Genomic DNA, 15512 nt, shown 5'->3' on the forward strand with positions numbered 1-15512 from the left:
GTTCTAGAAGGTTTATTTTTAATTAATTAATTGCTTAAATAAGATTTGAGCGATTAATTTTCTTGGAATTTCTTTTCGGGATGGAGTAATATTGTTGAGGACGCAATGAATGATGCCACCTCCTCTCCACTTGTTCCAACAAGTAACTCAAGCATCTGCTTTTTCTAAGATTCTCACTTCACAAAACTAATCTCTACTTTTTATTCTTTCCAACTTCGACAAATAACATCAAACGGCGACGTTTCTTTTCTAATTCAGATTATATAATTAATTACAAATTACAATAATATTTTAAAATATTATTATTATTATTTTTTTTCTAAATTTTTAAATTACTTCCCTCCTATACTAAATAATACTTTATTTAATAGAGATAAAAACACGTAATTTTCACTTTATCTCTAATATTTAACACTTAATAATACTTTATTTATATATTTTTTATTAAATAATTATTTTATGATTAATGTATGCGTGTAATAAAATTTAAACTTATCTTCTAGAGACTTCCGCTTAGAAATTTAGAAAGTAACGTTGATGCATGCACTTGAGGATGGTTATATAAAGACTTGCGCCATGCAAGTATACAGCAAATCAGGCAAAGATTAGATAAGCAAAGAAAAGAGAGAGAGAATTAAGGAAGAGACGAAGAAGAAATGGCTCGCTTGGCAAGAAGACGGGCACTGATAAGCCAAAACGTGAAGATTGACGAGTTGAAGATGATGTTCGAAGGGTTGGCTACGAACGACGACAAAACTATAAACAAGGAAGAGCTGAAGCAGCTGTTCGACGATCTGGGTGCTCTTACTCCAAGTTTCATGGCTGAACGTGCCATTGCCTACGGCAGTAAAAAGGGAGAAAACAAAATCTCCTTCGAAGAGCTCAAAGATCTCCTAATTCAAGCTCCCCAGTTTGGCATTTCCATTAAAACTTAAACTCATATATATACATATATAGGCCCTCATCCTCTATCCGTCCACCCATCCGTCCGTCCATCTTCTACTACCCGCGCACATTTGTACGAAACTAAACTATTAATTATTTTCATCTACCTTTTACCATCCATACTTAATTCTCCCCTGCTCATGCATTACTTATATAATAAACAGATCTTCGTACACTCTCCTCCAACTACGTAGCTTTATTTACGTATATATGTGATTTCCGCTGTAATAATGTAAAAACAAGGAGCTGAAGGTCACGTTACTGGCTCCCAGACCACCTGATGATCATATATGTGTCTTTGTATTTTCTTAATTTTGCAAGTAAAAAAATAAAAAAATAAAAACTACATCTATTTATATTCATGTGCGCCTGATCAAATTTATTATCCTGATATTCTTGCGATTTACTTTCGAGGGGGTTATAATAAACAGCATCTTATTAGGTTGGTTGAATTTGATGAACGATAATCAGAGTTCTACTTGGGTAAAATCTCATCTTGATCTCGAATAATTTGATTGAGATGCAGGACAATTGTTAAGCGTTTATCAGAATTAATTGGGTGTTTATTTTGATTACTAAAAGCTAGCACAAATTTGAGTTATAATTAGATTGTTCATTGTACTCTCATCAGCTATAGAATCTAGTGTTTGGAATGGAATTCCTTTCCATCAAAACCAGATTTCAAGTAGAAACTTCAATTTACAGATGATAAATGTATCAAATTGTCCGTAATCCCTTGTGGCTGCTGTTCTTCATCCTTGTTCTTTCCTCTATTTTCTCTAATTAAACCCCCTTCTTGTGCCGTCTTAAACAAACCAACCGCCTCCTGAACGAAACGCAAAATATTTAGTAAAAATTTTCTAGAAATTAAATGATTGGTTTGACGAGACGAGCGTGTATAGGAAAAGTATTTACGAAAAGTTCACGAAGAAGATAATCATATTGAGATGAAAATTCTGGTTATGTGCGGAGGAGAAATACAATCCTATAAATTTGATGTTCATATATGTGTGTGAAGTCCCCATAAAATGGTCGACCATTTCAATCCAAAGGAAATTTTTCGAAGAAGAGAATTTGATATTGCTTTGGTGGAAAGGATTTCAATAAGCTCGCAGACCACAAAATCTAAATTTCAGATAAAAGTGGAGTTTTGAGCTGGAGAGAACATCTATTTGCCTAACCTGGCCTAAAAGATAATTTATAAGAAGAAAATAATCAAAATAATTTTGCCAACTTAGCCTTTAAGCCGACTGTTGGGTGGATCAAAAAACGCTTGGAAAAAAATTAGACATATAAATATGTATATTTCATTTTCTTCCATTTCCTTCCTGTCACTTCTTTTAATTATTTCCATGGAAATGGCATGAGAAAAAACCTAAAGCAACGTTGTTAGGCAGTAAAGTAATCAACAAAGAAAAAGCAAGACGTTGAACACCGCGTTTATTTTAGGGGAAACACCACGTTTATTTAGCAACTTCAGATAAAAAAAAAAATTGAGATTCTTATTCTGCACTAACACTAATTAGTTTTTATATTCACTAATGTGTTGTAAAGGAGGTAAAGATCAACACTATAAGTTGAGAATCCTCAACACCTTCAAGACCATCTCCTTGTGTGGAAATTAGATACAGTCTTCAAGTTCTGATCAGGTTAGCTATGGCAATCAAAACAAGGAACATTTCGGTAGATGGAAAACGTGAAATGTCTCTAGATGAGTTCAAGAGATGGTTAAAGAAATTTGATACAAATCAAGATGGGCAGATTAGCAGAGAAGAGCTCAGAGACGCCATCCGGTTTGCAGGAGGATGGTTTGCTAGTTTGAAGAGCAAGCGTGGAGTAAGGTCAGTCGATGCCAACGGCAATGGCTCTATCGATGAAAATGAGATAAAAGACCTTGCAGAGTTTGCGGAGAAGCACTTGAACGTGAGAATTTTGCATTTATGGTAACCAGGATGCTGTAATTCTTCTCTTCATTTTCCTTCACTTCTTTCTTTTCCTCCTAATATTTCCTTTGCTGTTACATGAACTGTGCATTTGAACTGTAATTGGAGAATAAATTCAAATGAAATACTTTGAATGAACTTATCCGTAAATTTTTTGCAATTTACAGGGGGGAAGGCTTGTAATGTTCTGTTAGTCGTTTTGCACAACCAATACACAGCAACCAGGTTTCACCAATGAACTAATGATGACAAATTTTCTCCATTCACAAACTATCTACACTATATGGCTTTCCTTCCAGCCATGCCTATTTCCTGCACCAGATTCCCAATAAACACTTAGATCATTGTTCATGGGATACCTGATCACACTGTAAAATAATATAAATTGACCTGACTTTGAAGCAGGACATATGTTAAATAAAACAAAATCTTTATCAAGTACTTCCAGGGCGTTGAGATATATCCCAGCACAAATAGGTGGAACTTCTACCATACCCAAGCTACACCTGAAATTTGTCAGTAAAATAGAATTATGAATGAAACTTGGAAAAAGATAACCAAATAGGATTTAGAAAAATGCAGATGATTAAACAGAAAGTTTTGATTGATAGCCCTTTGCCGTTTTATATTATCTGCGTTAGTATAAGAATCTATTCAAAATTCACCCTTCACAGTTTTTGTAGTAGTATCTCAGAATAACTCCTGTGGTGTTCTTGTTCTTAAGAATTGATGGAAGGATTAAACATCATAGAACTACTCTAAGTTTCTACAACATGTGAAAGAACTATGCAGAACTGAAACTATACCTGCCTGGTTACAAGCATGGCAAACATCAAACATTTGTGCATCCCTAGGATCAAGCATCGAACTTTTGGATGACCCTTCAAATATCAATAACAGGAGGAGGTAGCTTCCAGAAATTCCACGAATTGAAATCCTCCTATAATGAAAAAAGATTTTTTTTTTTTTGAGTGCGAAAAAAAAAAGATTTAATAAGGAAAAACAGAAGATCAGAAAAAAATGAGTCACTCCAGAAAAGAACTCAAGAAAACATATAATTCTTTAAGTGTCAATCATATAGATGCCAAAGGTAAGAAGGTTTGCTAAAAATTACGACTACTGATAGGCACAACAACAATGGGATTGCAAAAGGTCGCAGGCAAAAGAGAGGATGCATAATAAAACCTGCTCAGATGTGGTCATGGCTGGAAACATGCCGTTAACAAGTGCATGAAGTGAAGTATATGATTTTGTGTCAACGCGGCGGTGCACAGCAACCTCACCCTGCAAACATAAAGCATCAGGAAAAAACCCCTTAAATGACATCAATATTTTGGAATCCAGGTTCCTGTACATTTCACGCATCAAGTTCTTACCTACCTTGGGATTAATAATAAATATTTTTCCCCTTGGGATCCCAACCTTCAGATAGCTGATTTCATCAGTATCTCTGTTTCCAAAACCGGCATAGAATGGATTGCAATCAGATGGAAACAATGCTCTGATATCCTGGATATTGAAAGAATTAAAGCCCTCAAGAACTGAAATAATTCTAACCTTCAAGATATAGGAAACATAATCCAAAAAAATAAACACATTTGATCTATTTCATAGAAGAGAAAAAGAGCTGATAAAATTAGAACAACAGATCTGAGAATAGATTTGTAAGAAATAAGGGCAGCAGAAAGAAAGAGAAGGTGCAGAAGGGACAGAAGGGGGAAAGAAGGGTAGAGAGGAGCAAAAAGAGTGTGTGGGAAGGTGGAAAAAAGAGAAATTAGAAGTTCCGGGAGAATGAGGAAGAAACAAAAGGAAGAAAGAAGAAAAGAAACCATCCTTTCAGAAGTCCATCCTTTCCAAGTGAAAGAAAATCTTGAAAGCTAGCAAATACAGTTCATGCGTTGCAAAAAGCAAAGACCCAGTTCAAAGATGGAATATGATGTATTAGCACATATAGCAAATATTTACATAAAAACAGAGATACCATATTGCTGAGCCTAGTATATCGAATAGACATGGAAAGGCATGGAACTAACCTCCAAGCATCCTATTTTAAATTCATGAGGAGCTCTTCTGATTACTGAAAAAAAAAGGATTGATTTAGCCCACAAATTGTAATTTGAAAAGGAACAGATTATGTATATACAACCAATCCTCAATGCCTCCAAGAGTTACAACAGTAGATATCAAATGATACAATTTTAACTCCTTTAACTCTGAATTCTAGCTATCATTTAGTTTCAATTAAAAAATGAAGCGATTCAAAGAATTTAAAAATATGCTCACAGATGACTATGCAATAAACCATAAAGGACTTCATTGTTTAGTTAATTTCCAGAGCTCCTTTCACTAAGGAAAGGTAGAGAGAGGTTTAATTCCCTCTTCATTTTCTCCAAAACGATTCCTAGAAGAAGATTGACACAGCTAATTTATAGTAATATCGACATAAAAATTAGAGAATACAACAGTTTCATGCAGTTTAGCATTTGTCAAACTGAGACCTCTTTTTTTTCGGTTTTAATTCAGTACCCAAGTTCACTGCTTTATACATAGAGATCAGTACCCAAGTTCACTGCTTTATACATAGAGATTGAGACTAAATAGCCTGGTGAATGAATATAAGGTTGTTAAAGAGAAAATAAATCGGGGTGTTAGAAATGAAGTAAATTAGACTAAAGGGCAAAATTACACCATTTGTAATTCATTATTTATTTCCTTTTCCATCTAAAAAAACCTGTACGTATAGTGCTGTAATATTCAATTGAATACATATTAAACAAAAAACTATTTTTAACATGATGTCAGAGCTTTAAATTAAAAGATTTATAAACTATTTTACAAATCTTATTCAACATTCGTTGTCAAAAAAAAAACCTAAAAGAGATCAGCCTTCAAAGCCAGCCACCACCCTCCTGCTCCCAGCAACCACAGACCTGGCCACCTTTACTACTAGCTGGCCTTCATAGTCAACCCTAGAAGCAGCCGCTGCTTCTGGCAGCCGCCACCCAGCGTAGTGTACCTCCCGTTTCGGCCAGAACCAGCTGCTGCTCCCTGCAGCCGCTAGTCACCAGGTGCAAGCCGTGACTCCCTCCGCACTCCCGTGTCCAGCTGTGCGTCCAGCAGCTGTCCACAAGTCTAACTCTGCACACAGACGCGTGCATGCCGGCAGCCGGTACCTCTGTCATGGCTGCAGAGAAGGCCGAAAGGCGCAGCAGCTATGGCAGAGAGAGTAGGGAAGGTGTGTGACCACCAGAAATCAAGAGTGGAATGCACACGAAAGAGCCAGCAGCCGTGGCAGAGGGAACGTGCGCGACTGCACAGAAAACGTGTCTAGAATGCACGTGACCAGATGCGCAGCTGAAGGTCCTGGCGCTGGGATGAAGACCAGTCTGGCTGCTACTGGTGGCTGGCGGCTAGTATATAGTGGCCGGCTATGAAGGCTGGCCTAATATTTATAGGGTTTTTTCTTTTCTATTTTGGCAGTGAAAGACAGAGAATTTGTAAGAGAGTCTAGAGTTTTTTTAACTTTAAGTTCTAATACAATGTCAAACATAGTTTGATATGTATTCTATAGAATATTAAACCATATATATACATTTTTTTTATGATGGATAAGGATAGAGAGAATTAATTATATAGGATATAATTTACCATTATCCCCTTTAACCTAATTTTCCTTTAACAATCAGAAAGTAATAAAATTATTAAGAAACTCTCTTTGACTTCACTGCTATTCTTCTTCTCTATTTTTCTCTTCTGAGCCTCTTCTTTCTTTCTATACTCTTATTGTTATGATCACTCAGGTTCATGAACAAGGAAGGAGAATATTGGTGGTACCAGTACATCACCAGAGATCACAACACAGTATAAAACTAATTGACAGAATTCACCATGTGCCTTCAAATTTATATGCAAATGAATATTTTGAGTTTATATGGTCTTCCGCTTTTCTATGCATATATCTCAAAATAGAAATATTATCCAACTACCGAATTTGTGACTAATACCAAGGGCCCATCATAAAAATTTACCATTAATGCTCTTGAATTATTTGATCTGCTTTTTCTTCTCTTTTATTAACCGGAGAAGGAGGAAAACAAGTCACTAATCTATAAATCACCAATTTACCAACCAAAGTTCATTCTCTGCTCAGTCATGATACAATCGTAACCCCACAAGTTCATGATAGAAGTTATTCTCTAATAATTTTGATGATATGATTGGATCATAAATATATATCAAGAATTCCATCACAGAACCAATTTGGAATTCTGGATGCTACACTACATAGATTCAATTCATTTTTCTGACTTTATTCTTTTTATTTGACTTTGTTCTTCCTGTTTGCTTCTTTTTTTTTTTAAGTAAATGTCTGAGTTCCCGTTAACCACTAGCTATACTACAGTTAGCAAGAATTTTGCATCTTGGTTCAGCACAAAAATAAACTGGCCTATCTGTAAGTAAAAACAGAAAACTCTACTTAAGTTCCAAAATAAGTTACCTTCCCGATACAAAGATGGAAAAAGTCCATCAGGGGAAATAACAACTGGCCCATCCGGCAATGCTTTCCCATCCTATATATGTGAGGACATATTAGGTAAAGATAAAGGAAATCAATTGACATTAGAGGAAGTTTCAGAGATGATAATATAAAATGAGAATGGAACAATTTACAGGCAAATCACCTGCTTAAGGTTGACAAGGAATTGCCGAGTGTGATAGGCTTGAGAGATTGCTCGTGCACTAAGAAAGAGAAGTTGATACCCATTTTCCTGCAAGCAGAGCGAAGCTAGAGCATTGAGGTGGTGGGTGCAATAATAAAAATATTATTTTCATATACAAATAACTCTTTAGGTTATCAAAATTCTTCAGATAACATTTTTGATCTTTTCTGGGATTCTTACTTCTTAGAAAATTCTGTATCTCAAATTTCATTTAGTATATGGGGATTTTGTGTTATTTCAAAACAAAAATATATGGGGATTCTGTGTTGATCCTACTTTTTGTACCAAGTAAAGCTATAGTGACAGAATATGTGGTGTGAAAACAATTCTCTATTTGAACATTTTAAAGATATATAAATTATTTATAAGAAATTTATAGAAATTAGGAAAAAAAAAAGAATGAGTGGTGTCTGTTGACCCCACTCTTTATATAGTAGCACTGGCTCTGCCTGCAAGACAACAAGAAAGACATTTCATTATGCTAGATATAAACGATGTTTTTCCTGATAATGAAGTCTGGAGTTTCCGATCAGCTAGCTTGCTTTTATCAAATGTTTCTGTAATATATGATGGGCTTGCCTTTATGAAACATCATCACATGAAATTACCATGTAAGTTCAGAAGCAACCAACCTTAATAGCTGAAAATAAATGTGCCACACCAGTTTGTGACCAATCCTTCCCAACTAAAGGCATGAACTGGCCTAGAACATCTGATCTGCAGAAAGAATGCAAGGCAAAAAAAAGATTCAGAAATGTGAAACATAATGAATGGGCTTGTTAAGTGAGTGGAAACAAAGAGAAACAGAAACAAATCCACTGCAACCATTACTAGGAGCAATAACAGAATTCCATAATGCAAGTTGACTCCAATCCCTAATGAGAAAAAGTAGAAATATGGAAGGAAATTTTGTTTTGGAAAAACAATAGAATTCTAAATCTGAAGAAAAAAGTTGGCCTTGGTTTCTCAAGTAGCAAAATAAAGCCAGATACATTATACACAGAATTGAAAAGCAAACAAAAGATTCAACAGGGAAAAAGAAAATGAAAAACTCATCAGACAAATACAGTTTATGAATAACAGCTCTATCAAAGGCCTTATCTGACAAGTGATAGCATATAACACAGGAAAGGCCAAAAATTCAAGTTCTGTTAACGTGGTATCTTGCTGCAATTCTGATATACTTAAAGGTTCTTGTTGTTCATTTAAAATGACACAGCAGCATGCAATCATAAGACTCAAGTAATTGACAATGTAATTCAACTTTCTTGAATGAATATGGTTCTTGGGGAACTAATGCCTGTTATATGCACCAACAAGTTGATGGTCTAAGTCGAGGCATGTTCCACTGGGCGTTTATATTTGGTTATCTAAAAACAATCTCTATGCTTGCTGTTGTACACTAGGCTCATAAGGCATCACTCGGAAGAATCTTCAAGTCTTACATAAGCCCCTCCCTCCATGAGTTGACTCAAAGGAGAAGAATTCATACTTGGGATCGAGGAACTGGAAATAGTTAAATCATAATTTTGTTTTTGTCTGGTATTTAGTTCCAAGCAGAGGCAAGAAATAGAACTTAGCCAAGTAAAACAGAACTGTGACCTCTATTGCATATAAATAACTAGACAACCTATAGTTACAATTTTGTTTTAGTCTACCAGTTGTCTCCATATCTGATCTTGTTATAAACTTATTCTGTTTCAACACAAATTCCTGCATAAGCTACAAAAGAGAGGTGATGCCTCCATTCTCACAACCCCTTCCTTGATGACAGAATCCAAAGAGATGGAGATAACAATCATTTAAGAAGGCCTGGAAACAGTAACCTATAGTTTGTTTTAGGACAAATCCATACCATGTAGAATGCAAGAAATAGAATTTTGCTACTCTAAAACAATTTTTTTTTTTTAAATAGCTATCTAAAACACGAAGTTAAATCTCTAATGCAGAAAATAACCAGATAACCCTTACTTCGTAATTGTCCCATCCACATCTGATATTACTATTCGAGTGTTCCATTTCCACAAATAAATTCTGGCATCAACCTGTTAAATACACAAAAGAAGTGAACACAGATAGAGAAGAAGATGAAAAACAAAAACAAAACAAAAAGAAGCAAAAGCATAATTCAGCTAAAGACAAAAAATACTTTCGTAAATCTTTTTGTATATGGGTGGTACCCTCTCTTTTGGTACCATGTTAATATATACATCACACTTTTTATTTAAAAAAAAAAAAAGACAAAAAATACTTTGATTGAAGGACAAGAAAATGTCACCTGCTGCTTCCCCAGCATTGCTGTGGAGAATGTGAAGTTTACAGAATTCCTGCCTTCCTTCAGATTTAAGGATGCTAATTGGTCTGATGAAGGTGTGAGTTCCCTTATTATCTTTTTAATCACCTTTGGCTGAAGTGGATTTTCTTTTGTGGCATTTCTGATCATATGCTCTGAAGTATTTTCTGGATAATAACTCCTTGCATCACTCAGAGCTGGCTGCAGAATCTTCCTAGATCTTGACCTTTTGAAAGAAAAAGGCCAAAGCCAGCTTCCACCAGAGGAAACAATGGCTTTGGATTGATCTGCTTCAGGGGATTTCTCAACCTGATCAACAGATATCATGCCCTTTCGTTCAAATATATCAGCAGTCCTGAATGAAACCATCCCTAAAATAGTTGGAGCAGCCACATCCCATGGGAAGTAATGACCACCAATTCTGACAACAAGCTTATTATCCTTCACAATTGAAGGGCCTAGAGAAGTGAATGTCTCTATATCCAATTTTTCAGCATCAAACACTTGGGAAGCAGCATCACCTCCCATTCCTTCATGTAACAAGTGCCTGCAAAGAGAAAGCTCTGCACAAAGTATAATGCATGTGACTTTCTACAGTTGGCCGATTGAGGAGCATTTGCATGCTGAAAAGGGCAAAAAGGAAAAGTCCATTTTGAAAATTCAAGGGAATTCAACCATCATAAAATGATCACATGTAATAGGACAATATCTCCCGCAAAATTAATTCTCAAAATAAAAATGATACCAGTTCCCATTCAAATTATCTTACCGACTTCAGGATTGGCAAAAACATGTTTCATCTTTTCTGAGTAGTCACTATCTTCAATATCTTGCTGCTCCAGTGCCAATCTGTCCTCTTCCTGGTCCTGTACTAACTGATGTTTCTCTGAATCTGATTTTACCAAGCTCAAGTCATCTTTGCCACGCAATGGCCATTTCATGGACTTGGTATCTGAATCCAGTGAATGGCTTAATGGATAATTGTCACGCACATCAAACTTGTGGATGTGAGACCACAAATTGGGCAATGACTCTGCTTGCCTCCCATCCTCTCCACTAGCAACCCAATGACTTGGAGGAACACTAATGGGACTTGACGACATACTTGACCTCTCTACAAAGTTGTCAGGATCACTGGATGTGCTATCAAGTATAGACTTGTTTGAAATCACACTTAACTCACCATCTATCATCTCTTCATTGCTTTCCTTGGAAAAAGAAGAATTACTGTCTTTGTCTAGATGATCTTTCGGCATAGACTCCACATGCTCAATCTCACCAAGTTTAGATTCATCTAGGTCACTGAAAAGGAACTGTTCTTCCTCTGAACTCTCTGATGGTGGGATACTTATTGCATTGGTTGAGTCACAGTCACCATCAGGTCTTTGAGAATTGTGAATAACTAGCAAAGAAGAATGGATATCTGCTGTACAATTGCTCTCACTTTGAACTTGATCATCCAAGTTGATGCAACCAGACCCAATGTCAATGACCCCTGATTCCAATTCTTCAACTGAACTAATAGCAGGTTCACCACTAATATTATTGGTAATAGATTGTTCTAAAGTAATCAGTTTTTCAAGTCCCAAATCTGCATCCTTGCCTTGTTCAGCTACAACACCCTGATGAAGACCTTCAAACATCTCAGTTCAAATAAAGTGACAAGAACTTTACATATGAATAATAAAATATGGTCCAGTCATTGTACTGTGTTTAACAGCAGTTCCCTCCCTTTCAGAAGTTCATACACTACAAAATTAATTGAAATCATCCTTCTTATCCCTTGAAACATAAAAAATGTTCTAAAGTTAATTAGTCTTAACATTAAAGTAGCAACTTACCTCTGGTAGAAGCATGGATGCTACAGACAAGGATTCAACATGAGAATGGACTTCGCCATGTCCTCCAGAAGCAATATATATCCCATCATGAGTTTGTTCACGGGAACCATCAAAGACAAATACGCCTCTGTCTGACGTTTCGCTGTAATGAAAAAGTTGATCTCTATATGATTCACTCTCTTCAGAATTGATTCCATTACAATTTTGTTCTTCAACAAACTGCATGCTTGGAGATGCTTCAAGCTCATGAGGAATTTGGGAATCAGAACTAGTGATCTCAGAGACAATATCTTCAACATTAAAATTATGATCATGATTCCCCTTATTAAACTCAACAGTATTGGTTGATAAGGTGGATAATGCCTGAGGTTTATCGTCCGATGTACTTTGGCCTGCTGAGGAACTCTCGACAACTTGGCCCTTGCTGCTCAAACATGAGATTTCTGCAAAATCTTCACCAACAAAACACTCAGCATTCTCAAGGCCAGAACAAGAACTGTTAGCCAGTTGTTCATCAGCACTATTTTCCTCAGTATCATGCTCAGATGAGGTTATCTGGCTAGACTTAACGTTAATGTGCATATCTATTTCATCCTGATCAACACGCATGCCATCGGCAGAGAAATGGCCAGCATTGTCCTTCCTCGGCCGACTGGATGCGAGATTGGTCGACCACTTCACCTCCAAGAGATCAGCTGCAATCTCAGCACTCTCTAAAGAACTTGCTCTCAGGACAACAACGCTGGCATCACCCTCTCCTTCCTTAGCACTATCTTGTTTCATTGACCTCCGTCCAAAAACAAGCCCAAGTAACGGTGTCTGGCCCGAGTTAGTCCCAGGCACTATCTCCGTATTGGCCATATCAACGCAGTGTTTGGACTTAATTGGCCTTCTAACATGATTGGATTGCCAATCAGCCTCATCACCAGAAGAGGAAGGATGCAACACGGATTCCTCTTCCTGTCCATCTACATCTCTGAGAAAGTAAGCTTCCCCTTTATGATCAAGATACATGTGGAAATCCGCGTCGACACCATTGACATTAATACTAACCACCTTCTCCTTTGTCTTCAAAACCCCTTGAAATTTCCCAAACCGGACATACCAAGGGGATGATTTGAAGCTCCCATCTGGCTGCTCGACTACAATTATATCCACAGCACCACCAAACGGGTGAAAGGGGCCAGAGACGGTGTACACTCCACGGGAGATGTAGCTGCCTAACCTTCCCACTGCATACATGGTCCTGTATATGGATTTCTCACAACACCCAGATCACAACAGCTCAGATAACCATAACTAAGGGTGTCGACAACCTTGGCCAGGATTATTCATGAAGCTTTATTGTTTAGTGTATATACCATCAGCAGCCAAGCAGAGAGATTACAATAACACATGGCAGCATGATGTCAAGAAGCTAAATTGTGATCAGAAAATTAAAAATTCTGATTTTAAGAGAAAAAGAAACTGGACAACCTTGGCCAGGAAAACTCACGAAGCTTTATTGTTTAATATTATATACCATCAGCAGCCAAGCAGAGAGATATAACAATACATGGCAGCATGATCTCAAGAAGCAAAATTGTGATCAGAAAAATCAATGTTGTGATTTTAAGAGAAAAAGAAACTAGATGTAGGCAGTGCGTTTTAGCTCAAAAGAATAGAAAGTATTTAATAGAAGGGAGACAGAAAAGTATTCGGATGGAAACAAAATAGAAAAAAAAGAAAGGAAAAAAGGGACCAAACTCATGAATCGTGAGAAGCCCGACAACTGAAAATAATATAGCGTGAATGAGAAGACCAAATCTCTGTCCCTTCCTCACCTGTGAGTTGAATACAATGAGAAAATATCATGATCGATTACGAAAAGAAAAAGGCAAATAGAAAAAAGATCAAGCAGCCGAGGCGCGAAGAGAGAAGGGTAGTTGGCGCAATAAAAGCATATTCGGTTTGAGATTTTGGAATCGATCATCATTTCATTAATTAATTAATATATCGTGTTTTCGTCAAGCTATAATAAAAACGAAAATTGAAAAATGAAACAGACCTGAACTGGGGAGAAGGGCAGAGAGAGAGAAACGGCCAAGAGGAGCCAACAGTTTCACGATCTCAACAGAGATGAATTTGGTGTTTTCTTGTAAATGTAGAGAGATGGAGATCGGACGACGACGACGACGATGACGAGGAGCACTGAGTCGACACGTAAGCATGGGCATGTCTTCGTGTTTGATCCGCCGAGTTAGGTGTGCCAGCCGGACTCGGAACAAAACAAACCCTTCTTCCCACTCATCTCATTCTTCAGAAAGGATCGGTTCCCAATCCTCCACCACCAACTCACTAACAGAAAAATTTCAGAATATTCTTTCTTCTGCCTCCAGAATTTTACACACGAATAAGTTTTTAGCTAATAATTCAACATTTCCTAATTAAAATTATTTTTCGTAATTTTATTACAATTTCAATTTAGAACATAATTTTCTATAAAAAGAGTATGAGCTGGTTTTAATTTTTTAAATAGAAAAACAATATATCCACATTTAGCAGTTAAACAAGACAGAATAAATGTTATATGATTATATTAATTTAATATATTTTGATATACTTATAAATATGAAATAAAAAAGCTGTAAATAGTTGATTTTGAAAAATAGTTTGTGCTCTGTGAAAAAATTAATAATATTTTTATCGAAGTATTATTTATTAAATTTAATAGATTAAGTATCATAAATTATTAACATTATATCCATTTGAAGCTAATATTTACATTAAAAACTAAATATATTTTTTAAAATAATTTAAATTAATAGTTTTAAAAATAATATAATTAATTAAATATAATATAATATTTCGTATTAAAAAAAAAAATTTACTTTATATTATTTTTGTTTAAAAATTATTTTCAAAATATTATTATAAATTCAGAACACAAAATAGTATATTATTTAAACAACTACAATTCTAGTGCATCACAATTAATAAAATCAAATATATAAAATTATTTTTTTTTTTTTTCAAAATAATATTATCAGTTCATGATACAAACACAATCATCAGTTACACTAAATATACCATAATAATATAAATGTAGTTTGTTTAGTGCATCAAAATTAACAAAACCAAATATATAAAGGTGGAATCTTGAAATTTTCCTTTTTCTTAAAACAAATATTAGTATTATGTGCATGTATAGTTATTAAATATATACATACATATATAAACTAATTAAGATTGAGGTAATGTCCCAGGAGCACATGGAAGGTGCTAAAGCACAGATGGGTTCTCCAATTAGTTTAAGGAGGTTGATCAAAAAAAAAAAAAAAAAAAGTGTGATTAGAATTGAACCCAGAAAAAAAGTCTTTTTCTTTGTGGGGTATTTTCTCCTTTCAATGATTCATCAAACTGATTTGATTATTATTATTATTATTATTTTAAATATATATATATAAATAAAATATAAAATATATTTAATAAAATTCTGAACTACCTAATAATTATTTTCCTTAATTAATTAATTAATTGTTTTTTGTTTACCAAATGGTCAATTAAACACTTGATCATGACTTTGGTTGATGCGTGTACGCATTCATACTACTCATTAATTCGTTCCTTTTTCCAATGAAAACATCGACTATTTTCTATTTGGGTTTTCGGGGAAAAATAAAAAATAAAAAAGCTCTTATTTTTTTTTTTATTATAAGCAATTTTCTCCAAATTTTATTAATTATTTATATTATATTTAATTTTGTATCTCTTAGGAGAATAGTTTCAT

At 35.2% G+C, this 15512-nt stretch overlaps 2 protein-coding genes across 4 annotated transcripts; one reads left to right on the top strand and one right to left on the bottom strand.

Annotated features, from left to right (window-relative positions):
- The first annotated feature begins 578 nt into the window (after nt 1-578).
- LOC148270489 (uncharacterized) lies at nt 579-1307 on the top strand. Its single transcript, XM_088206701.1, has one exon. The coding sequence runs from the start codon at nt 657-659 to the stop codon at nt 933-935; it is 279 nt and encodes a 92-aa protein (XP_088062827.1). The 5' UTR covers nt 579-656; the 3' UTR covers nt 936-1307.
- Nucleotides 1308-3002: 1695 nt separating this feature from the next.
- On the bottom strand, nt 3003-14164 carry PAH2 (phosphatidic acid phosphohydrolase 2). 3 transcript variants are annotated; one of them, XM_088206684.1, is made up of 13 exons: nt 13791-14161; nt 11744-13566; nt 10672-11524; nt 9888-10465; nt 9581-9654; nt 8242-8326; nt 7571-7657; nt 7387-7459; nt 4922-4965; nt 4269-4397; nt 4074-4172; nt 3699-3828; nt 3003-3394 (listed from the first exon to the last, which is right to left on the bottom strand). In XM_088206684.1, exons 2-12 carry the CDS (start codon nt 12983-12985, stop codon nt 3772-3774), a joined length of 3321 nt encoding a protein of 1106 aa, XP_088062810.1. In that variant the 5' UTR covers nt 12986-13566; nt 13791-14161; the 3' UTR covers nt 3003-3394; nt 3699-3771. The 3 variants fall into 3 exon arrangements, with proteins under 3 accessions (XP_088062810.1, XP_088062801.1, XP_088062818.1); XM_088206675.1 differs by having other exon boundaries at nt 3695-3828; XM_088206692.1 differs by lacking the exon at nt 3003-3394 and having other exon boundaries at nt 3796-3828; nt 4265-4397; nt 13791-14164.
- Nucleotides 14165-15512: the final 1348 nt, after the last annotated feature.

This window comes from Carica papaya, chromosome 1, assembly GCF_054855325.1.
Source record: "Carica papaya isolate Zhongbai chromosome 1, ASM5485532v1, whole genome shotgun sequence".
NCBI lineage: Eukaryota > Viridiplantae > Streptophyta > Magnoliopsida > Brassicales > Caricaceae > Carica > Carica papaya.